This window comes from Miscanthus floridulus, chromosome 1 (genome assembly GCF_019320115.1).
Source record: "Miscanthus floridulus cultivar M001 chromosome 1, ASM1932011v1, whole genome shotgun sequence".
Taxonomy (NCBI): domain Eukaryota; kingdom Viridiplantae; phylum Streptophyta; class Magnoliopsida; order Poales; family Poaceae; genus Miscanthus; species Miscanthus floridulus.
The window spans coordinates 10,773,936-10,797,145 of record NC_089580.1 but is presented as its reverse complement, the minus strand read 5'-3'; the positions used below and the strand labels follow the sequence as shown (position 1 = coordinate 10,797,145).

At 47.4% G+C, this 23,210-nt stretch overlaps 1 protein-coding gene and 1 pseudogene across 1 annotated transcript; one reads left to right on the top strand and one right to left on the bottom strand.

Moving 5' to 3' along the window:
* The window catches only part of LOC136542745 (protein argonaute 12-like), a 249,583-nt pseudogene that overhangs the window by 55,755 nt on the left and 170,618 nt on the right, over window positions 1-23,210 (top strand).
* LOC136510162 (uncharacterized) lies at window positions 8,008-17,001 on the bottom strand. Its single transcript, XM_066504718.1, has 10 exons — window positions 15,756-17,001; window positions 14,020-15,422; window positions 13,645-13,844; window positions 13,400-13,546; window positions 13,164-13,312; window positions 12,366-12,475; window positions 12,162-12,268; window positions 11,952-12,081; window positions 11,694-11,810; window positions 8,008-9,267 (listed from the first exon to the last, which is right to left on the bottom strand). The coding sequence occupies exons 1-10, from the start codon at window positions 16,999-17,001 to the stop codon at window positions 8,008-8,010; spliced, it is 4,869 nt and encodes a 1,622-aa protein (XP_066360815.1).

The following is a 23,210-nucleotide window of genomic DNA, read 5'->3' as shown; positions in this document are numbered from 1 at the left end:
TTGAAGTACGATATAGTAATTAAACACGTGAGGAAGTATATATAGTACAACTTACTGGTATTTCAACTACATTAAGTGGTGCCTTGCAATCCTTGCGGTGTTGACCCTGTGCGACCAATAATGTACAATCGTTAATAAATTATGGCAAAGTCTATTCAATAATAGTTGTGCGCGAGATATCAAAATTACCCCTGGATAATGTCTATCATATCTTGGTATAGTGCTCGCTCTTTTCTCAATGAGTCCAAGATTACTAACTGACTTGAGTTTAACTCAATGACAATGAGTATCCAGTGAAACCTGCATTGGTTTATACACACACGTACATGCATATAAGTTATATTGATATTACATAAAATGTGTAGACTACATTATTATTAACACTTACTCAAAGTTGTACGGGAAAAGTATTGTTGTCTTATCGTGCTGCTTCACGAAGAACTTCATGATATTCGTCTGTGCTTCAGATATCCAGTGCTCCTTGACAATAATATCGGTTTTGAATACGATATAAGGATCAATGAAGCCAACACTGGTGTCTTGTATTCTTTGGAGCTCTGACATCTGGAATCTGTATATAAATATAAGTTACATGTGAGGATAATTATATACACGTACGCATGGAAGTGAGTTTATTAAATAAAAGTAAGAATCACTTACAAACAAAAGGAGCTAATGATTGATTTGTCCAGAGCGTCCAAGTGGTATAGTTGATGCAATTCTTCGAAACTAATATGTAAGATGTCATCGCCACGGAAGTAATGATGGTCTCTAAATCTGATAAAGATCCACTGCTCACCCCTGCCACACGCCTGCATGTACCACTTGTTGAGCAAGTACATTTGCGTACCCAATTCATTCAGAGCCACAGGGTTGTACAAACTTTTGCCAAATTTATAAGTCTTTCAGGTATCAACTTCCAGGTTCTGGATTGGAGCTTTGCCCGTCACTTGATCCCTTTGCCCGTCACTTGATCCAAGGTTAAACCAGTTTGTTCAAAAAAAGCATTAAGGTCTTGAACCGATACTTCTCCAGAGTTGTCTGGTCGATAGACTTCTATGTTGGAACCATATTCATTAGCAACAATAAAATTTTGCATTGGTTGCTTCTGTTGTCCGAGCTGTGGGACATCATTCCCTGATGCTATTTTCCTTTTCTTATGTGCATCATGTGACTTCACGAGGGAGCGGTCATAGTCTGATAGTGGCGGAGGCTTACGAACTTCAAGCATCTTTTTCTTGTGAGCTTCGACCTTCTGCCTCAGCTGATCCCGTGGTATGTAAAAGTACGACTTCTCCTTAAGCTTCGCTTGTCTCTGCTTTTGGATATCTATAAAAAAATCTTTCACTTTTTTTGTCTTCTTCAGCTGCTATTTGCTCATCAGTCTTTTTAGGAGGTATTTCTTGAGAAATAACTCTTTTTTTGGGGTCTTCTTTGCCGCCGGGACCTTAGACGTCTTTGTAGTGCGTCGCTGTGGAGGGGGTGGGGGCGGTGTTGGAGACCAGCGTGGAGGCGATGAGGCCAGTGTTGGAGTCCGGCATGGAGGCGTTGGAGATCGTTGTGGAGGCAGTGGGGCCGATGTAGGAGTTGGAGATCGTTGTGGAGGTGATGGGGCCAGTGTAGGAGTTGGAGATCGCCGTGGGGATGAAGTCGTCTCGCCCCCCACGACGCTGTGATGAGATGGGGAATGAATGATTGGGCTAGGCTGGGGGGAGACCCTGCTACAAAAATAAGTTGTGGGTCAATTATTTTTTAGGCCAATATAAAATTAATGGAAAAATAATATTTCATTCACTTTCATTCGTACCTAGGGTGAGGTAGGGGAAGCGGTGGCGCCCCAGGAATGATGATGAAGCGTTTGCACCATTGAATAAATGTCTTCTCTGCTTCTCCTAGTGTCTTCTCCCCATCACCGCCTTCAATGTCAAGAGGAACATTGCTGTAACCTTTGAGCACTCTATCAACCGAGATGCTAGCATATCCAGGTTGAATAACTGACCCATGGATTCTTGGTGTCTTCGTTCTGTCTATTGGAGATACAACCCCGACAACCACCATGATTGATGCATTATTACCATCTAGAATGTGCAGCTCACATGTTGTTAGAGGCTCGGTAATGTCATCAACAGGGAAGCGCAACCCAGCGTCACCTTGAATAACTGGCAGCTCCGTGGAAGCACAACTGCTTTTCATCTGACCAACGGGGCTAATGGTGACTCTCGACGTTGATTGCGATTGCATTTGACTCATTGCTAGCTGCACTTGCCTCTTGATCTCCTCCTGTATTCTTGACTCAAGAGATTTTTCTTGTTCACGTGATTCAAGAAATGCTTGTCGTGACTCATTAACAAATTGCTCCAATACACGGATTCGGTCTGCCTCCTCATCCTTCTTTCTCTAGCAGCTTCTGTAAGTATCCCTGTCTGCTGGGAATGCTTGTAGCCACAGAACCGCCCATAGCCTCTTGTTCGACCACCGTGTTCGGGATTCTCTAGGGCATATGTCAATTCATCCTTTTCTCTATTGGGCTTGAAAACACCACTATCAGCTTCTTCCCTAGCATGAGCTAGTCTCTGTGTTGCTCTCTCAATTTTTTGGCCAAAAATTAGCTTGTCAGTGTCTGGGTCTAGGCTTCCCCCATGAGCGTAGATCCAATTCTTCTCGCGTTGAGGCCAGTTCTTCTCTATTGTTTCAGGTATGATTCCATTGGCAGTAATCTCTGCTTCTAGGTTCTACCACTTGGGAATAGCACTCCTATAACCACCTGATCCCATGCGATGATGGTATTGCTTCTGTCGGGCATTCTGCTGATTCCTCATCACACGTTCCTTACTCTCTTGAGATATCTTGTATTGTACGAAGTCATCCCAATGGAACTCCAACTTGACAAACGCCTTAGCATTGAAATTCGGTGTTTCATTCTTCAAGATAAACTTTTTATACAATGTCTTCTTCCAACTCTAGAACAATGTTGCCATCTTCTTTATTGTCCAATCCCTCACTAGCTCCTTCAAAGCATCATCTGCTTGTAATGTAAAATGCTGAGTGATATCTCTCCATGCTAGGTTCTTGTCACGATCAGATACAAAACTAACATTAGGAGTGGATATCTTCTGCTTCCATTCACGAGCACTAACTGGGATCCTATCCCTTACAATGAACTCACATTGATTGACATATGTCTGAGCATGTGGTCCCAATGGTTTGCCGGTGTCGGTGTCAAATTCTGATATTATGAAACGGCCCTCTAATGGCTTTTTTGGCCCTCGGACTTTCCTACTCTTGCCGGTGGTTGATGTAGATCCAGAGACCGGCTACATGAGTAGAAACACAACGATTAACAACAAATATACGTACGCATGCATCTATAAGAGATGATAGATAATCGAATATACCTCACCAGTATTTTCTTGCGCGATAATTTGTTGATCTTCAACCACCGGCATATTCAGGATATCCTCATAATCAGCAAAGTACTGACTTGTGTCATCTACATCCACATTGGTGCCGGCGTTGATAATATTCGCCATTATGTCATCATTCAAGTTATCATCCGGAGCAGCCATTTGTATCTTCAAGATAACACATAGATAGAATTACTATGGCACATAACATAAGTACATGTGATAACACATATAGAATTACTAAATCCAATTAAATATAATAACACATATATACATAGATAGAATTACTAAATCAAAATTAAATCTAACACATATAGAGAGAGAGATAGAATAATAATTACTAAATATATCAAAAACTATAATAAAAAACTATCTAAAAAAACTATCTAAATAAAGTACTAATTAAATTTTAATACATTTAAATCTAATTAACATATATCAAAAACTATCTAAAAAACTAGGAATAAACTACTATTTAAATTTTAATATATTTTAATCTAACATATATATCAAACACTACCTCAAAAAACTATCTAAAAAAACTATCTAAAAAAGTATCTAAAAAAATATGGCCGAGCGCTATATAGCTAGCAACAGGCTATGGATGGCCATGGCGGCTGGGTGTGCTGGCCGGCCACGGGGCCGAGCAGAGCCGCGCAAGGACGACGTACGGCGGAGACTCGACGGCCGTCGGGCGGGGCTCGACGACGACGGCGGCGCGGGCGCGGCAGAGACGACGAGATCAAGGCCGGGCGGGGCTCGACGACGACGGCGGCGCGGGCGCGACAGAGACGACGAGATCAAGGCCAGGCGGGGCTCGACGACGACGGTAGTGCGGGCACGGCAGAGACGACGAGATCGAGGCCGGGCAGGGGTAGACGACGACGGCGGCACGGGCGCAGCAGAGACGACGAGATCGACATTGTAGATCGAAACGTAGAAGATGAACAGAGGAACCGTTCGATATATATAGGCCAGGACCCTTTAGTCCCGGCTTGTAACACCAACCGGGACTAAAGATCCTTTAGTCCCAGCTGGTAAGCCGAACCGGGACTAAAGGTCTAACCCTTTAGTCCCGGCTCGGCTTACCAGCCGGGACTAAAGGATCTTTAGTCTCGGCTGGTGTTATAAGCCGGGACTAAAGGTATTTTTGGGCGGGCAATTCCGCCCACCCTTTAGTCCTGGTTCCTGGCCTGGGACGGGACTAAAGGCCTAAAATTTTTGCAGCCCGTCAAAGTGTTGTTTTTTCATTAAGGATTATAGATCTTGATGAGCTGCTCAAATGAGACACTAAATGACCTCACATGAAAAATCTCTGAATACCAAGTTTTATCATCTCAGCAAGATCTACAATTGTTACATAGCTCATTTTCCCATTTGAGAAAGTTTTATCAAACACTAGTCACAATTTTTTGAATCTCATAGACTTTCTAAAACTATGTCACACACTTGTGAAATTTGAACTACATTTTATTCAAACTTTCTCAAATGAAAAATGACCTATATAAGGATTGTATACCTTGAAGAGCTGAACAAACTTGGTATTCAAAACTTTTCAATTGGAGACAATCTAGGGTTCCGAAAACTAGTTTGTAGGCGTCGAAATTTAAAAATCACAAATTTGAACCATACAAACTATCTCAAATGGAAAGTTGACCAAACCAACAATTGTAGATCTTGATGATTTTAACAAACTTGGTATTCAAAACTTTTCAATTTGAAGTCATTTATAGTTCATAATACTAGAGTCAATGTGTTGTTTTTTCATTTGACCAAATTTAACTTGGTCAAACTTGCTCAAATGAGACACTAAATGACCTCAGATGAAAAATCTCTGAATACCAAGTTTGATCATCTCAGCAAGATCTACAATTGTTACATAGCTCATTTTCCCATTTGAGAAAGTTTTATCAAACACTAGTCACAAATTTTTGAATCTCATACTTTCTAAAACTATGTCACACACTTGTGAAATTTGAACTACATTTTATTCAAACTTTCTCAAATGAAAAATGGCCTATATAAGGATTGTATACCTTGAAGAGCTGAACAAACTTGGTATTCAAAACTTTTCAATTGGAGACAATCTAGGGTTCCGAAAACTAGTTTATAGGCGTCGAAATTTAAAAATCACAAATTTGAACCATACAAACTATCTCAAATGGAAAGTTGACCAAAACAACAATTGTAGATCTTGATGATTTTAACAAACTTGGTATTCAAAACTTTTCAATTTAAAGTCATTTAGAGTTCATAATACTAGAGTCAAAGTGTTGTTTTTTTATTTGACCAAATTTAACTTGGTCAAACTTGCTCAAATGAGACACTAAATGACCTCAGATGAAAAATCTCTGAATACCAAGTTTGATCATCTCAGCAAGATCTACAATTGTTACATAGCTCATTTTCCCATTTGAGAAAGTTTTATCAAACACTAGTCATAAATTCTTAAATCTCATATAGACTTTCTAAAACTATATCACAACAGTGCATCGTTGTATCATGCGGGCACAACAGTGAATTTTTTCTTGACGTATGACCCTTGGTTATGATCTTGTCATAACCATGGAGTGTCTTCATCATTTAACATGATGCTTGGATCTTTCTTCACTATGAAGGGTGGAATTCGGACATTTCTTTCATAATCTCTGACATGTCTGACTTGTCTTCAATTCCCACTATATTTATTTTCCCAGAAAAAACTATGTGGCGCTTTGGCTCATTGATCATTGAGTTGATGTCTTCGTTTTTTCCTCTCTTTGATTTTGTAGACATGTCTTTGACATAGAACATCTGACTCACATCGGCAGCAAGGACGAATGGTTCGTCTTTGTACCCAATATTGTTGAGGTTCACTGTTGTCATTCCATACTCTTTGTCGACTGTTACCCCTCCTCCGGTCAGCTTCTCCCATTGGCACCGGACACAAAGGGACTTTAAAATTAGGTGCGTAGTCTAGTTCCCATATATCTTCTATACGGCCATAATATGTTTGTATATTCCCATTTGGATCTGTGCCATCTATGTGAACACCACTATTTTGATTGGTGCTCCTTTTATCTTGGGCAACTGTGTAAAATGTATTCCCATTTATCTCGTACTCTTGGTACGTGAGGATATGCCATGATGGTTCCCTAGCCAACAAATACAGTTGCTCATCATTATTGTCATTGCCTTGACATTCTTTTTGCAACCAACCACTGAAACTTTCCATGTGCTGACGCCTAATCCAAGCTTTAGTCTTCCCTGGAAACTTGGATCATAAGAACTCCTTATGTATCTCGATGTACGGATGCACCAATGACGAGTTCTGAAGAACTGTGTAGTGTGCTTTATTAAAATAATCATCTTCCATGCCAATATATGTTTTCTTCCCTAAAGTTCCTTTACCATTGAGTCTCCCCTCGTGTCGTGATTCGAGAACGCCAATCGGGGCAAGGTCAGGAATAAAGTCAACATAGAACTCAATGACCTCCTCTGTTCCATAGCCCTGGGCGATGCTTCCTTCAGGCTTAGAACGGACTTTCACATATTTCTTCAAGACTCCCATAAACCTCTCAAAGGGGAACATGTTATGTAAGAACACAGGTCCAAGAATACTAATCTCCTTCACCAAATGAACTAGGAGGTGTGTCATGATATTAAAGAAGGATGGAGGGAACACCAACTCAAAGCTAACAAGACATTGAACCACATCATTCTGTAGAGTAGCTAGTTCCACTGGATTGATTGCCTTCTGAGAAATTGCATTGAGGAATGCACATAGCTTCATGGTGGCTAGACGTACATGTGGAGGTAGAATTCCTCTTAAAGCAACTGGAAGCAATTGCGTCATAAGCACATGGCAGTCATGGGACTTTAAGTTTAGGAATTTCTTCTCTGGCACATTTATTATACCCTTTATATTGGAGGAGAATCCCAATGGGACCTTGATGCTGCTTAGACATTCGAACATGCTGTCCCTCTCTTCTTTGCTAAGCGTGTAGCTAGCAGGACTTAAGTAATGACGTCCATCATCTGTCTTCTCTGGATGAAGGTTGTCTCATTCTTTCATGCCCTGCAAGTCCTGGCGTGCTTCAAGTGAATTCTTTGGCTTCCCATACACACCCATGAATCCTAACAGGTTCATACAAAGATTCTTTGTCAGGTGCATCACGTCGATTGCATTGTGGACCTCTAGGACTTGCCAATAGGGTAGCTCCCAAAAGATGTACTTCTTCTTCCACATGGGTGCGTGTCCCTTAGCATCTTTGGGAACAGATTCGCTGCCTTGTCCCTTTCCAAATACTACTTTCACATCCTTGACCATTGCGAGTACATCTTCCCCGGTTCGATTATGAGGCTTCTTCCGGTGGTCTGGCTTACCTTTAAAATGCTTACCTTTCTTTCTTACTTGGTGATTCAAAGGAAGGAATCGACGATGGCCAAGGTACACAACCTTTCGACATCTTTTCAAATATATACTATCAAGGTCATCAAAACAATATGTGCATGCATTATATCCTTTGTTTGTCTGACCTGAAAGATTACTTAAAGCAGGCCAATCATTGATTGTTACGAACAACATTGCTCGTAGGTCAAAGTATTCTTATTTGTACTCATCCTAGACACGTACACCTGGTTTGTTCCATAAAACTAGAAGTTCTTCAACTAATGGCTTCAGATAGACATCAATGTCGTTGCTAGGTTGCCTCGGACCTTGGATGAGGATCAGCATCATAATGAACTTCCGCTTCATGCATAACCATGGAGGAAGGTTGTAGATACATAGAGTAACTGGCCAAGTGCTATGACTAGTGCTCTGCTCCCCAAAAGGATTCATACCATTTGTACTTAAGGCGAACCTTAAGTTTCTAGCCTCATTTGCAAACTCTAGAAATTCCCTGTCTATCGCTCTCCACTGGGACCCATCAGCTGGGTGTCTCAGCATATTGTCTACCTTACGGTCTTCTTTATGCCACCGCAACAACTTTGTATGGTCTTTATTTCTGAACAAACGTTTTAAGCGTGGTATTATAGGAGCATACCACATAACCTTGTCAGGGATTTTCTTTCTAGGACATTGTTCACCCTCGACGCCACCAGGATCATCGCGCCTGATCTTATACCGCGTTGCTTTACATACCGGGTATTCATCCAAATTCTCGTATTCATTGTCATGGTAGAGGATGCAGTCATTAGAACATGCATGTATCTTCTGGATTTTTAATCCCAAAGGGCAGACAACCTTTTTTGCTTCGTACGTAGTGGTGGGCAATTCATTTGGCTTCGGAATCATCTTCTTTATGAGGTTTAATAAATTCCTAAATGCCTTGTCGGATACACTATTCTTTACCTTCCACTGTAGCAATTCCAGTGTTGTACCTAGCTTTTTTTGCCCCTCTTCGGCCGTCGGGTATAGCAACTTCCTATGATCCTCAAGCATGCGCTCGAACTTAACTTTCTCTTTTTCACTTTCGCATTCTTGTTGTGCATCACGAATGGCATCGCCAAGAGCATCACTGAGATCATCTTCTGCCACTACCTCTTCTTCATCTCTTCCCATTGTAGTATCATCAAAGGCACCATACTGAGCAATAATGTCATCAATGTCTAAATCTTCTCCTTCACCTTCTTTCATCATGACCCCGCTTTCTCTATGCTTAGTCCAACATATATAGTTTGACATAAAACCTGACTTAAGCAAATATGAATGAAGACTAATTGAGCTTGAATATTCCTTTAAATTCTTACATATGGCACATGGACAGCACATGAAACCATCCCGCTTATTTGCCTTGGCCACACCTAAGAAATAGTGCATGCCCTCAATAAAGTCTTGGGAGCGGCGATCGGCATTGTACATCCAATAGCGTGACATAATCTGCATTACATGACAAATTATGAAAACCGTGAACATAATTAAGTATTTTATTACACAACATAGATGACACACACACGGTTGATTAATTAACTAAGCCTGGCTACAACGTAAGCAATCCCAACTATCACTAAACAAACTAAAACTACAATGCACTTCAGTAACATAATTATTTCGTGATCATACGCAACTAAAATAAACAAATCATTCTTCTGTTGAATATCAATAAGCTTCTCCTGCTGGCTCACTGCCTCATCATCAGCAGCCGCTACCTCAAGCGCACCCGAATTCTGCACGTATGTAGCATAATCTTCATCCCAGTACCAACCATCGCATCCATTGCCCTCCCACTGAAATTAAAGCCAAAAAATATTTAGTCAAAAATATTCAAGAAAAGCAGATCAATTAGCCATAATAATCAAATGCGTAAGAAACTCACATCGCGATCCGGGCACTTGTAGAAAACACGACCCTTGTTGGGTCCCTATCTCTTGACTCGGTACTCCATCACAATCTTCTGCTTATACTTGCCGCAGATAATGAGAGGGAGTTCTGGCCTCAGTCGTTTCGCAATCGAACGAGAGGCCGATGATCCGGTACCAGTTGTCATCTACTTTCTATACTTATTTTTGCAAACTAGTGTAAATTTCATATTTTCTAAAATAATATATTTAAACAAAACTAAAATTATTTATTTATCTAACTAAACCATGAAATATGTACTATGTATAATAGTAAAATACCAAACTATCAAGTAATTTTACTATTGTAAATCATCATGTGATTTTGAGCTAAAAATGACATAGAAATCACATAGCTCAAAAACATGTTTAAATAAATAACCATCCGTACTAGTTGACCTTGCTTACGTGATAATCTCGGCGAGCATTTTCTTCACCGGACGGCACCGTACTTGGCCAAGGAAGAGCTCCGATTCTACGAGGAAGGGAACACGGTCTTCCACGACCGTTGCCGCTCTCCCTCATAGAATCAAAGCTCCTCCTTGACGTCCGTTACCGCTTGGCAGAGAACATGCTCGCCGAGATGAACACGGTCCGCAAGTTCAACTAGTACGGATTTTCTATAATTTTCTAACTATTTTCTAAGTTTTTCATTTCATGAAAAATTTAATTCTAAAAAATAAAAGATATGATTTCTAAGTATTTTATTTCATGGAAAAAATAATTCTAAGTGACCTGCTCGATATCGGCGAGCTCGTGGGCGTTTAGGTTGCCGAGGATAGTAACATTTGTAGATGACATTTGTATGTCTGAAGTTATCAAATATCCATTAAATTATAGCTCAAAAACATGTTTCAATAAATAACCATCCGTACTAGTTGACCTTGCTTACGTGATTATCTCGGCGAGCATTTCTCCACCGGACGGCACCGTACTTGGCCAAGAAAGAGCTTCGATTTACGAGGAAGGGAACACGGTCTTCCACGACCGTTGCCGCTCTCCCTCGTAGAATCAAAGCTCCTCCTTGACGTCCGTTACCGCTCGGCAGAGAACATGCTCGCCGACATGATCACGGTCCGCAAGTTCAACTAGTGCGGATTTTCTACAATTTTCTAACTATTTTCTAAGTTTTTCATTTCATAGAAAAATTAATTCTAAGATCACGTAAGCCGCCGGGGACGAGGATGGCGCGTGCTCCAGCGAGGACGAGCGAGGCGTGATTTTGATGAACTAATTTAACTTTTGTTTATCCAAACATATATGCAAATCATGTGATTTTGAGCTAAAAATGACATATAAAATCATAATAAAGTCCAACATATAAAGTTACACATGCATCTACATCGCAAAATGAGATAAGCTACTGATAAAACATAAGAGGATTAAGTTTGTTACCTCCAAAATCGAAGAGCAACATCAATGGAGGGGGAGAGAGCAAGAACAACATCAAGCTGAAGAACAGAGGCAGTGAGTTTGAATGGAATGGCTCGGGCTCGGGGAGGAAGAAATAAGTCGGTGTATAGGTCGGCATAATTAGTCCTGGTTAGGTGGCCAAACCGGGACTAAAGATTAATATTTATTCTCGGGGTATCACCCAAACCGGGACTAAAAGCTCTAGTTCCGGCTGGTATTACCAACCGGGACTAAAGGTAAACCTTTAGTCCCGGTTGGTAATACCAGCCGGGACTAAAGATCCCTGCCCCGCGGACGACCGTTGGGCAGAGACCTTTAGTCCCGGTTGGTATTACGAACCGAGACTAAAGTGTCCTTTAGTCCCGGGAGCAAAAAAAAAATGTCGAGGCTAATGCTAAATTGGGACATCGTTCTAAAGTCTGTTCTCTAGTAGTGAATACCTGAGAATGGACGCAACGGATTCACTTTAAAAAACGTGAATAAAAGAAATACACACACACCAAAAGGTACAAACTACAAAGTGAAGTCACAAATAGGCTTAGTGACGATATTCACCTCCAAAGTTCTACCCTCCCTCTCTGATGGTCGCTCACAGGCCAACTTCAGGATATTCCTGACTTGATTCTCATTCAGCTTACTTGAGTAGCGTTGTCCCTCAACTATGCTGCAAACCTGCATATAAGTATGAACGTTATAATAACATGTGAATAGATCGGTATATCTAGGAGGTTGATAAATATATTCATGGAAATAGTTGTCCTAAAAGTGTTAGAGTAATCGAATTGGCAAAGAAAAAAAAGCATAAATTGCAACCTCTATAGGTAAATACATCTGCTTGCTAGCACTGCCAGCTTGAAGGCATGGCCAGTGAGTGTATTTCAAGTAGTTATATTGTCGTTTGAAGTACTGCACAACTGATATCCTTGTGCCATTTTGATCAAACCTGTATACACAAAAAGAAATATTTAAGGATATGATGTGATTGCATAAATGAAATGCAACAAGATATAGTAGAATAGATACGTCAAATCATTTAATGGAGCTGAGGTTAGCCCCGTAATCCTGTAGCGCATGGATATATCATGTCTATGCTTGGTTGCGACCCGGACCCCCTTAAGTGCTTTCTTCAGCTGTGATGCAAAAAAACACGTCGTGATATACATGGTGAAATAATCATACAGACAATTAAATTAGGGTATTGTAAGATAAAGGCTATATGGTCCATACTTTTATGCGATCCTGATCAGACAAACGCCTTGAAGTATCATGGAGGTTCAGATACTCCACTGCGAAGTCAATAACAGGTTGAGCCTTGAAAAATGACGTTGCAGAAACATCTGAGAGAGAAGAAATATAAATTTCATCAAAATCAAAAGTAAATTAGGTTTTCAACAACAAAAACTTCATATCTTTAATAACACAATTATCAACATGGAGCTCATCAGATTGAAGAAGATGTGTTATAACTCAAAATACAAAATAAAACCATACTGTTATAGTAGGCAGGAAAAAGGAAAAACTATGCTATAAATTATGGCTGCTACATATACTTATATCTGATCACATTGTTGATTACTTGATTTTTTCAGAATATATATTTTAAAGTGTATAAAATATTTTGCATGTTTGGTGAAGGGTATCAAAATTTTAGTTTAGTTAGTAGTTAAATCCAAATTGCTCAACTAAACTAGCTACACTTTGGAGTTCATATACTTTGTTGTGATTATGCACCAAGCTCTTATTTTAGTGTATTTGTACAGTACAAAGACTAACATTTAGCATGATAACAAAAACTAGCCTGTGCAGCCCTAGCTATTAATAATAAAGGTATAGAAGGGACTTATTCAAATATGAGAATAATGGATTCTTTCTAATTCAGAAGCATGTGTTTTGAAAACAATTCATGGCAAAGCAACCAGGTCGATGTAAAGTTACAATACCATCATGTATATACACAAAGGAAACAATAAGTCAGCAGCAAGCAATTCAAGGCAGAAAGCATTAGGTACAAGCTCACAACTCTACCTATATTAAGGGACAACCCCATCTGTGTAGGGCGTAGGCTCTGGTAGTAACCCCTCCAGCATTCCACACCATTTCCTAGATTCCCACCATTTCCAAATGCTTGTGGTGAGAAAAACGATTTTGAGATCGATATATACCTGCCACCGGAACTGAAGTAAAGAATTAAAACCACTTCATAATTCATAAGTCAATGATAAATATGAAATGCTTGTGCCTGAAGTGCATGGATGCATTACCTAGCAGTTGGGAATTCTCTCAAAGCAATATCCAGAGCCTGGATAGTGTTTTGTGGCAGATCCCGATTCCTGCCTGCCAAGAACATTTTAAGGCTGTACATATCAATTTTTGCAGCATTCTTGATTGCCACCCTGTACTCTTTCTCGCTGCAAGTCGTCATCAAACGATTAATTAGCACACATAAACATATATTCAAGAATAATGCATAGAACATGCTTTTGGATGGTAAGGGATTCAAACACACCCCTGGCTTGCTCTCTCAGGGTTTGTTAGGTTGAGCACAAACTCTTTGGATTTGAATGGCAGCGGACCTGCCGTGAAGAGGCTTTTTCTTCCATCATAAACAGGAAGCCGCCCGTCCAAGTGTTGCTTGTGCAAGCTAACGAGCTCGTTGATGATCCATCTATTTCTTGCCCGTGACACCGATTCTGGTGCGATCGCCACCTGTGATGAAATGAAGACATAAATATACCGATTGAACTTGTTGTTAGAGATGCAAATTTAGATGAAAACTGTGGTTTTCTCGAAACATGTAGGCCGGGGTTTGTTGGATTACTATTTGCAAGGCGCTGAAGCTAAGAATAGCAACGAGACACAGATAGGGGTCATGTATACGTACATCGGCGTAGTGGTAGATATCCGTGTCAGCGAGCTGGACATGGACATGATTGGCGCGCACCCGGCACCTCCGCCCGACGGTTCCGTACCCCGGCCGCGCGGGGAACACCATCGCCTTGCTCGAAGCCGGAGGCAGCGTACCTGCAGGCGCCGAAAGCGCCACTTGACCGGCCGGCGCCTTCCCTTGCATCTGCGGTCCCGATGCCGGCGCGACCTGACCCGGCGGCCTCACTTGCATGGCCGGTCGCCCGGCCACAGGGCCCTGAACCGGCGCCGGCGCTGGGAGCGACGATGGGCTCGCTGCCGGTGCTACATGACCCGGCGGCCTTACCTGCATGGACGGTCGCCCTGGCACAGGGCCCTGAACCGGCGGTGCTGGGAGCGACGTTGGGCTCGCTGCCAGTGCGACCTGACCCGGCGGCCTCACTTGCATGGCCGGTCGCCCTGGCACAGGGCCCTGAACCGGCGCCGGTGCTGGGAGCGAGGTTGGGCTCGCTGCCAGTGCGACCTGACCCGGCGGCCTCACTTGCACGAGCGGTCGCCCGGGCGTAGGGCCCTGAACCGGCGCCGACGCTGGGAGCGACGACGATGGGCGCACTGCCGGTGCGACCTGACCCGGCGGCCTCACTTGCATGGCCGGTCGCCCGGGCACAGGGCCCTGAACCGGCGCTGGGAGCGACGATGCGCGCACTGCCGGTGCGACCTGACCCGGCAGCTTCCCTTGTTGCATGGCAGGTCGCCCGGGCGTAGGGCCCTGAACCGGCGCCAGCGCTGGGAACTTCGATGGGCTCGCTGGCGGTGCGACCTGACCCGGCGGCTTCCCTTGAAGGGCCGGTCGCCCGGGCGTAGTGCCCTGAACCGGCGCCAGCGCTGGAAACGACGATGAGCTCGCTGCCGGTGCGACATGACCCGGCGGCTTCCCTTGTTGCATGAATGCATGGCCGGTCGCACCGCAGGTGCCTGAAAGGACGCCGGAGACTGCGCTGGGAACGACAACGGGCTCCCTGCAGATGCCAACTGACCGGGCCTTACCTTGCATTGCCGGTCTCGGCGCCGGTGCTTGTGAGGACGACAAGCCCTGGCGCGGACCCGCCTGCGCCTCGGCCATCACCATCTTCCTCTCCACCTGTCGTCTCATCGCCTCAACCTCCGCCGGGGTCGGCGCCGAGGAGGGCACCGGCACCGGCGCTGTCACCTGCTGGCCGCCCCTGCTGAGGCACTCCGGAGTAGCCGCCACGCCCGGGCCCGGCCGCCGGATGCGGAGACTGGGTGTTGTCGTCGCTTCGCCGGCGCCCGCCGCCGGAGACGTAGAAGACGACCTGCGGAATCCCAACACACTCAACGCGAAACACAGGTGAACGCGGTGATTTGGTGCCGCTTGAAAAACCGCCGCTTTTTCTGACTCTATTCATGCGAATATAAAGACCCGATTACAATGCCGTGACCGCAAATTCAGTCCACGACTCCACGCTCACCACCACCTCCTATCGGTCCGCGCCATCCCACGAACGAGACGATGCCGGGCGTGCTACCACTACAAGCTAGAAAACAGCAATGTCGTTGCATGCTCTCATGCGCACGACTCCTACAAGCAAGCTCGCGCAGGAGCTATTATTGGAAAGCAAAAACACTCACTAACAATAGGAGCTGAACTGAGCTGGTTTGTCCAACAATCTCCCCCCAAACCAGGCTCTGTCCATCAAAGCTTGACGACGCCGATCTTGTCACGCAGCTCACTGAACCGCGCTCGCCCAAGTGACTTTGTCAGCACATCCGCGAGCTGCTCCTCCGTGCTCACGTGTTCCACGAAGATTCTCCCGTTCTCCACACATTCACGGATGAAATGATATTTAGTGTCGATGTGCTTACTTCTGTCATGAAGAACGGGATTCTTGCTTAGTGCAATGGCGGATTGATTGTCCATCTTCAGGATCGGCGGCTGGACCTTGACGCCAGTGATGTCGCCCAGCAGCCGAACGAGCCACACAGCCTGGCACGCTCCTGCCGCGCCCGCCATGTACTCTGCTTCACACGTCGAGAGGGCCACCGTCTTTTGCTTCTGTGACTGCCAGGACACTGGCATCTCACCCAGGAAGAAGATGACTCCACCGGTGCTCCTCCTCTCGTCAATGTCTCCCCCCAAGTCACTGTCACTATACCCCTCCAGCTCGTACCCAGTTAGCATGTTGCCGATGTCGCCGAGCTTGGGGTAGAACAGCCCGTAGTTGACTGTGCCGGCGATGTAGCGCAGAATGTGCTTGACGGCAGCGAGGTGCTCCTGTCGAGGCGTTTCCATGAAACGGCTCACATAGCCCACCGCGAACGCGAGATCTGGCCTGGTGTGCACCAGGTATCGCAGGCTCCCGACAAGACTATGGTACATCGTGGCGTCGACCTCCGGCGTGGTGCTCTTGGCAGAGAGCTTGAGCCGGACCTCCATTGGCGTGTGGCAGGGATTGCACGCCGTCATCCCTGCCTTCTCCAGCAGCTTCCTGGCATATGCGGCTTGTCCCAGCCTGATGCCGTCGCCACCTTGCTTCACCTCGAGCCCGAGGTAGAATGACAGCAGGCCGAGGTCGCTCATCCGGAACATGCGCCTCATCTGCTCCTTGAACGCCTCGACGTCCTCCTGCCTTGCTCCGGTGATGATTAGGTCGTCGACGTAGACACCAACCACCACTCGCTCCGCTGCGCCTCCTCTGGTGTACATCCCATGCTCGCTGGCGCACCTGGCGAAACCTAGCTCGCGCAGGGTCTTGTCCAGCTTCGCGTTCCATGCACGGGGAGCCTGACGAAGCCCGTACAACGCCTTCTTGAGCTTCAGGACCTTGCCTTCATGTCCAGCAGCAGTGAAACCTGGCGGCTGCTGGACATATACTTCCTCCTGGAGCTCGCCATTTAGGAACGCTGACTTGACATCCATGTGATGCACAAGCCAGTTCCTCTGAGCGGCGACAGCATGGAGCATGCGCACCGACTCCATCCGCGCGATGTAGCCCTTGGCAACGAGCTGAGCCTTGAACTTCACGATCGCCCCTTGTTCGTCACGCTTCAGCTTGTACACCCATTTGAGGCCGATCAGCGGTGTCCTGGTGGAAGATCAGCGAGTGTCCATGTCTTGTTCTCCTCAATCGATGACATCTCCTCCACCATGGCTTTCCGCCAGCGAGCATCACCACGTGCCTCCTCGAACGTGGCTGGCTCGTCGTCGCCGCTGGCGAGCAGAAGCTCCTCGTCGTCCTGGAACTCCCGCTCTGCCAGGCCGGGAATGTGAGCCGGTCCAAGCACGTTGTCCAGTGCTATGAACCGAAGTGGTGCGTCGTCGTGGTCATTGTCGAGGTCCGGGTTCGCGCTTGGTGGCGAGACGAACTTTAGTGACAGCCCCACTGCTGCAGGTGCTTCAACCCTGCCGGGTGCGTGCACCGGTGTCGACGGTGACTCTAGCGCCATAGGTGTGATGTCTGTGTCCACCACAGACTGGGGTCCTGCCGTGCTTCCTTGCTACAGCTGTGGGTCGATGGCGACACCGTGTCGCACCGAGACCGTCGTGTACTCGACGTGGAACGGCTCGGTGTTCTCTCCGCTGGACTCGCCGACACTGCTCCAGTCCCATGCCCTTCCTTCGTCGAACACCGCGTCGCGCGAGATGATCACGCACTTGGTGTCCGGGTTGTAGAAGCGGTATGCCTTGGAGCCCGGCTCGTACCCGATGAACACCATCAGTGTACTCCGATCATCGAGCTTCTGCTAGTGTGTACCTACCACCTTGACGTGCGCCACACATCCAAACATGCGGAGAAAGTGGACAGAGGGCTTGACGCCGTACCAGACCTTGTACGGAGTCTTCCCCTCGACGCTCCTCGTCGGTGACCGGTTGAGGATGAAGACAGCCGTGGTGACTGCCTCCCCCCACAACCAGCCTGGTAGACCCTTTCCCTTGAGCATGCTTCGGGCCATCCCCAGCACCATCTGGTTTCTTCTCTCCACCACGTCATTCTGTTGTGGAGTGTATGGTGCAGTGAGATGTCGCCCGATGCCCTGCTCGGCGCAGTAGTCGGCGAACGCGTGCGCCGTGAACTCGCCTCCGCGGTCGGTGCAGAGCGTGCCCATCTTTTGCCCCGCCTCAGCTTTAGTTCGCGCTTGCAACTGGATGATGGCGGATGCCGCCTGATCCTTCGACGCGAGCATCACCAGCCACATGTACCTGCTCTTGTCATCGACCCCCCAGGAGGAAGCTCCTCTTCCCTCTAGGTGTCTCTGGCGTGATCGGCCCGCATAGGTCGGTGTGCACCAGCTCCAGTGGGTGCGTCGCGCGGTACCTGCTGGCCACCGGGAACAGGCGTCGACGCTGCTTGCCCGCCAGACAGCTGTCGCAGATCTGCTCGACGTGGTCAATCGGCGACAGGCCACGCACCATCCCACCTTTTGACAGCACGCACAGCCCTTAGAAGCCGAGGTGCCTGAACCTCGCATGCCGTTGCTAGGCCACCTCGCTGCTCCGCACGGCGAGGCACACTAGCTGCACGATCTCGATGTCGAGGAAGTAGAGCCTGTTCGTCGACCGCTTCACCATCACGAGCAGGCGATTCTGTTGATCCCAGATGCGCAGAACGCCCTTCTTCATGCGCACCTCGTGGTCGTCCTCGTCGAGCTGGCCGAGGCTAACGATGTTCGCCGTTAGTCGGGGAATGTAGTAGACGCCAGACAGGAGGCGGTGTTCCCCATTCTTGCACTCGAACAGGATCATACCGCACCCCTCGATGGAGACCACGGACCCATCGCCAAAGCGCACGGTCCCATGGATGCCGGTGCCGAGCTCGGAGAAGAAGTTGTGGTGGCCCGTCATGTGATTCATCGCGCCGGTGTCAAGGATCCAGCGCGTGCTCCCGCCATCGCCCTTCTCCCCGATCTGGACGAAGAGCTTGCTCTCGTGGAGGTGGATCTCCCGAGCGCCGCCTGTGCGATTCGCCTCCGTGAGACTTGGTGTGGCCAGGGCCACCAGTGAGGCGGCGGTTGGCTTTGCCTCGGCGAACGACCACCGTGTGCTACCTCCCCCTTGATCTCGACTACGAGGTCGGCATCTTCCGCCACCGGGGACGAATCCACCGACGGACCTCGGATTGGGGACGGATTGGCGTCGAGGTTGACGACGCCTAGCATCAGGGCCCCCTCCATGGGGCCTTCCTCGACTTGGGCCACATGGGCCACCTCATCCCGCTTCTTCTTGCGGCACTCACGGGCCCAGTGGCCTTTGATGCCGCAGTACGCGCACTCGTCGCCGGCGAATTTCTTCTTCTTCTTGTCGGCGCCGTCGGTAGGAGGTTTGGAGCCTCCTCTGCTTCCTCGGCCTTGAGACGAGTTCCCAACAGCTCGGCCTCATCTCTGGTTGGACGTCAAACGCCCAGCTCCGGAGCCGCCACTAGTGCCGCCACCGCCAGACACCTGTAGCCACGACATCATGTGCTCCACCAGCTCGTCCTCGGTGTGATTGAGACGAGCTACAGAGGAGCCGCCTCCAGATGATCCCGCACCCCCGCCGGGGTTGGCACCGTCATCAGCCGCCTTGAGCCTCCCGGTCACCTCCTCGATCAAGAGAGTGTCGATGTCCAGGAGCATCTCGATGGAGATGACGAGCTACCTGTACCTCGGTCGCGCGACGCGGAGGTACTTGGCAACCACCTTGGGCTCCGGTTCCTCATCACCGAGAATCACCAACCGCTGTACAAGATTGGACAAACGGAGGGCGAAATCTTCGATAGACTCACCATCATGGAACGTGATCTGCTCGTACTCCACCCGGAGACTCTGCGCCATGGCCTTCCACACCCGCTCATCCTCAATGCGCATCGTGCAGATGGCTTGCCACGCCTCCTTGGCCGTCGCCTTGGTCGCCAGGGTTGGCACCATCTCCTGGGGAACGCCGGAGCAGATCGCCTCCAGCGCGGACCTGTCGTCGTGGAAGTCGACGTCATCCTGCTCGATCGCATCCTAGAGGTAGCGAGACTGCAGCTTGAGTTTCATCAGTAGTGACTAGGTGTCATAGTTCGTCTTCGTGAGTTGGGGCCAATTGCCTGAGCCGCTTGACTCATGAACGACGCGCTCGACGATGGCGTTGCGAGGATGTCGGCCGCGGCGACAGCCGCGCATTCGCGAGCGGCTGTGCGACGGCGATCGGGAGCCCTCCTCCCTGTCCTTCTTTGGCGCCATCGCTACTCCTCAGAACCTCACACAAGCTCTGGTACCAATTGTTGTCGTCGCTTCGCCGGCGCCCGCCGCTGGAGATGTAGAAGACGACCTGCGGAATCCCAACACACTCAATGCGAAACACAGGTGAACGTGGTGATTTGGTGCCGCTTGAAAAACCGCCGCTTTTTCTGACTCTATTCATGCGAATATAAAGACCCGATTACAATGCCGTGACCACAAATTCAGTCCATGACTCCACGCTCGCCACCACCTCCTATCGGTCCGCGCCATCCCACGAACGAGACGATGTCGGGCATGCTACCACTACAAGCTAGAAAACAGCAATGTCGTTGCATGCTCTCAAGCGCACGACTCCTACAAGCAAGCTCGCGCAGGAGCTATTATTGGAAAGCAAAAACACTCACTAACAATAGGAGCTGAACTGAGCTGGTTTGTCCAACACTGGGGCTAGCCATGGTCGCCTCTCTGGGCAACGCCTGGCGCCGTGGCCCCACCACGATCCCCGCGCCTGGCCCCCCCGTGCGTGTCCTCGCGGAATCCTCCGAGGTCCGCGGCGCCTTGGCCGTGCCCTCGGCCACCACCACCGGCGCCGCTCCCGCTTCCACGGCCTCCTCCTTGTTCGCCCCGACCTCCGCGCTGGCCCCCTCCGCCGCCGCACGTGGACATAGCTCCTGGATCGGCTAGGGAAAAGAAAAAAATCTACCATTTCAACAAGGGGGCAGATAATGTGTGTCCCGTCACACGATTGGAGAGCGCGTGACCCTGTCATGTTCATCTCCCTTCCTCGACCACGTGTGTTAGGAGGGGGTTGTGAGCACAGTTCATCTTCCTTCCTCGACCACACCGGCCTCTTGTCCTCGCCCCCGCCTGCAGACGCCCCCTTCTTCCCCTCCCCCCTCCGGTGGTGGCGAGCTCCAGCCATGGTGCCCTACCCCGACATGGCCTGGCTGCCTCCATCGCCGCCAGGGCCTCTCACCGCTCCGCCATCGTCCCCACTGCTTGGCCAGCCTTCATCGCCCATACCCCCTTCTATGCCCACTAGAGATGGAGAAAAAGAGAGGGAGAGGCCGGAGAGAGAGAGGGCGCTGAACTTACCTGACGTCGGCGAGGTCCTCCCCGGAACCCTAACCGGCGAGCACGGGCATGGTCGCGAGGAAGATTGTGAGAGGGAGAGAGTGGGCTAGCCACGTCATGCGTCCACGCTCTACGCGATGGTCACGTATTTAACTTAAGGTCAGGTTACCATCAAATCAGAGTTCGAACAGAAGATATTCCCAAAACTGCATTATCAACCACATACGGTTTGTATGAGTATCTTGTCATGTCCTTCGGCCTGACAAATGCTCCTGCACATTTCATGTATTTGATAAATTCGGTATTCATGCCTGAACTTGACAAATTCGTGGTTGTGTTTATTGATGACATCCCGGTTTACTTAGAGAATGAGGAGGACCATGTAGAGCATTTGAGGATTGTCCTAATCAGGTTGAGGGAGCATAAGTTGTATGCCAAGTTTAGCATGTGCGAATTTTGGTTAAGAAAAGTGCCTTTTCTGGGTCATATTTCATCTAAAGATGGCATATCAGTGGACCCAAGCAAGGTACAGGAAGTCATGGATTGGAAGGCCTCGACTTCGTTCTCCAAAGTCCAAAGCTTTCTTGGTTTGGCAGGATACTATCATACTATCGACGCTTTATTCCATACTTTTCCAAGATTGTCAAGTCAGTGACAAAACTCTTGCAAAAGGATGTGAAGTTTGTTTGGACATCGTAGTGTGAAGAAGCCTTTCACACTTTGTGGACATTGTTGACCACCGCTCCTATTTTAGCACAACCCGATATAGAGGAACCATTTGATGTGTTTTGTGATGCATCTGGTATGGGTTTGGGATGTGTTCTTATGCAAGAAGGCTGAGTCATTGCTTATGCCTTACGTCAGCTAAAGAAGCATGAAGTCAACTATCCGACCCATGATTTGGAGCTTGCAACTATCGTTCATGCACTAAAGATCTGGTGACACTATTTGCTCGAAAATGTGTGCCACATCTATACTGATCATAAGAGTCTCAAATATATCTTTACTCAACCTGAGTTAAACATGAGATAGAGAAGATGGTTAGAGCTGATTAAGGATTATAATTTAGAAGTACATTACCATCCTGGCAAGGCAAATGTGGTTACAGACGCCTTAAGCCGGAAGTCTCATTGTAACTTTTTGAACTCACTGTTGGAAGATGGCTTTAACCTGTTGCACCATGTTGTGCTGCATAATATCACCATCAGTTGTTCGCTCGAAAGCAAGATCATCGAGGGTCAGAAGACTTATGCGGGTGTGTTTCACATCAAGAGGAAGATGAAGGAAAATGAAACCAAGCATTTCAAGCTAGATGAAAAAGTATACTATGGTTTAAGGATCGGCTTGTGGTGCCGAAGGATAGGGAACTCAGAAATCAGATTCTAGACGAAGCTCACTCTTCGAAGTTGTCTATCCATCCTAGCAGTAGCAAGATGTATCAAGACTTAAAGTCACGTTTTTGGTGGACTAAGATGAAGAAAGAAATCGCTGCATATGTTGCTAGGTGTGACACATGTAGAAGGGTCAAGGCTGATCACTTGAAGCCTGCTGGGCCACTTCAACCATTGTCTATCCTAGGTTGGAAGTGGGAGGAAATAAGCATGGATTTTATTGTTGGACTTCCACCCACTCAGAAGGGTTTTGATTCTATATGGGTAATTGTGGACCGTTTGACCAAGTCTACACACTTCATTCCAGTCAGTACCAATTATCGACCGCATCAATATGTAGAGCTGTATGTAACCCATGTGGTATGTTTACATGGTGTATCGAGAACCATCATGTCAGATAGAGGATCTCAGTTTATTGGTCGTTTCTGAGAACACTTACATAAAGAGTTGGGTATCAACTTAGTTCGAAGTTCAGCATATCACCCTCAAACATCCGGACAGACTGAAAGTGTAAATCAGA

Excerpts from the sequence above, each read along its gene's own strand:
- LOC136510162 (XM_066504718.1), bottom strand. The coding sequence starts at position 17,001 with ATGGAGTCGGTGCGCATGCTCCATGCTGTCGCCGCTCAGAGGAACTGG. Across the intron at positions 12,269-12,365 it reads CTGATCAGGATCGCATAAAA|CTGAAGAAAGCACTTAAGGG; the intron begins GTATGGACCATA and ends TTTGCATCACAG. Across the intron at positions 11,811-11,951 it reads AGATGTATTTACCTATAGAG|GTTTGCAGCATAGTTGAGGG; the intron begins GTTGCAATTTAT and ends ACTTATATGCAG.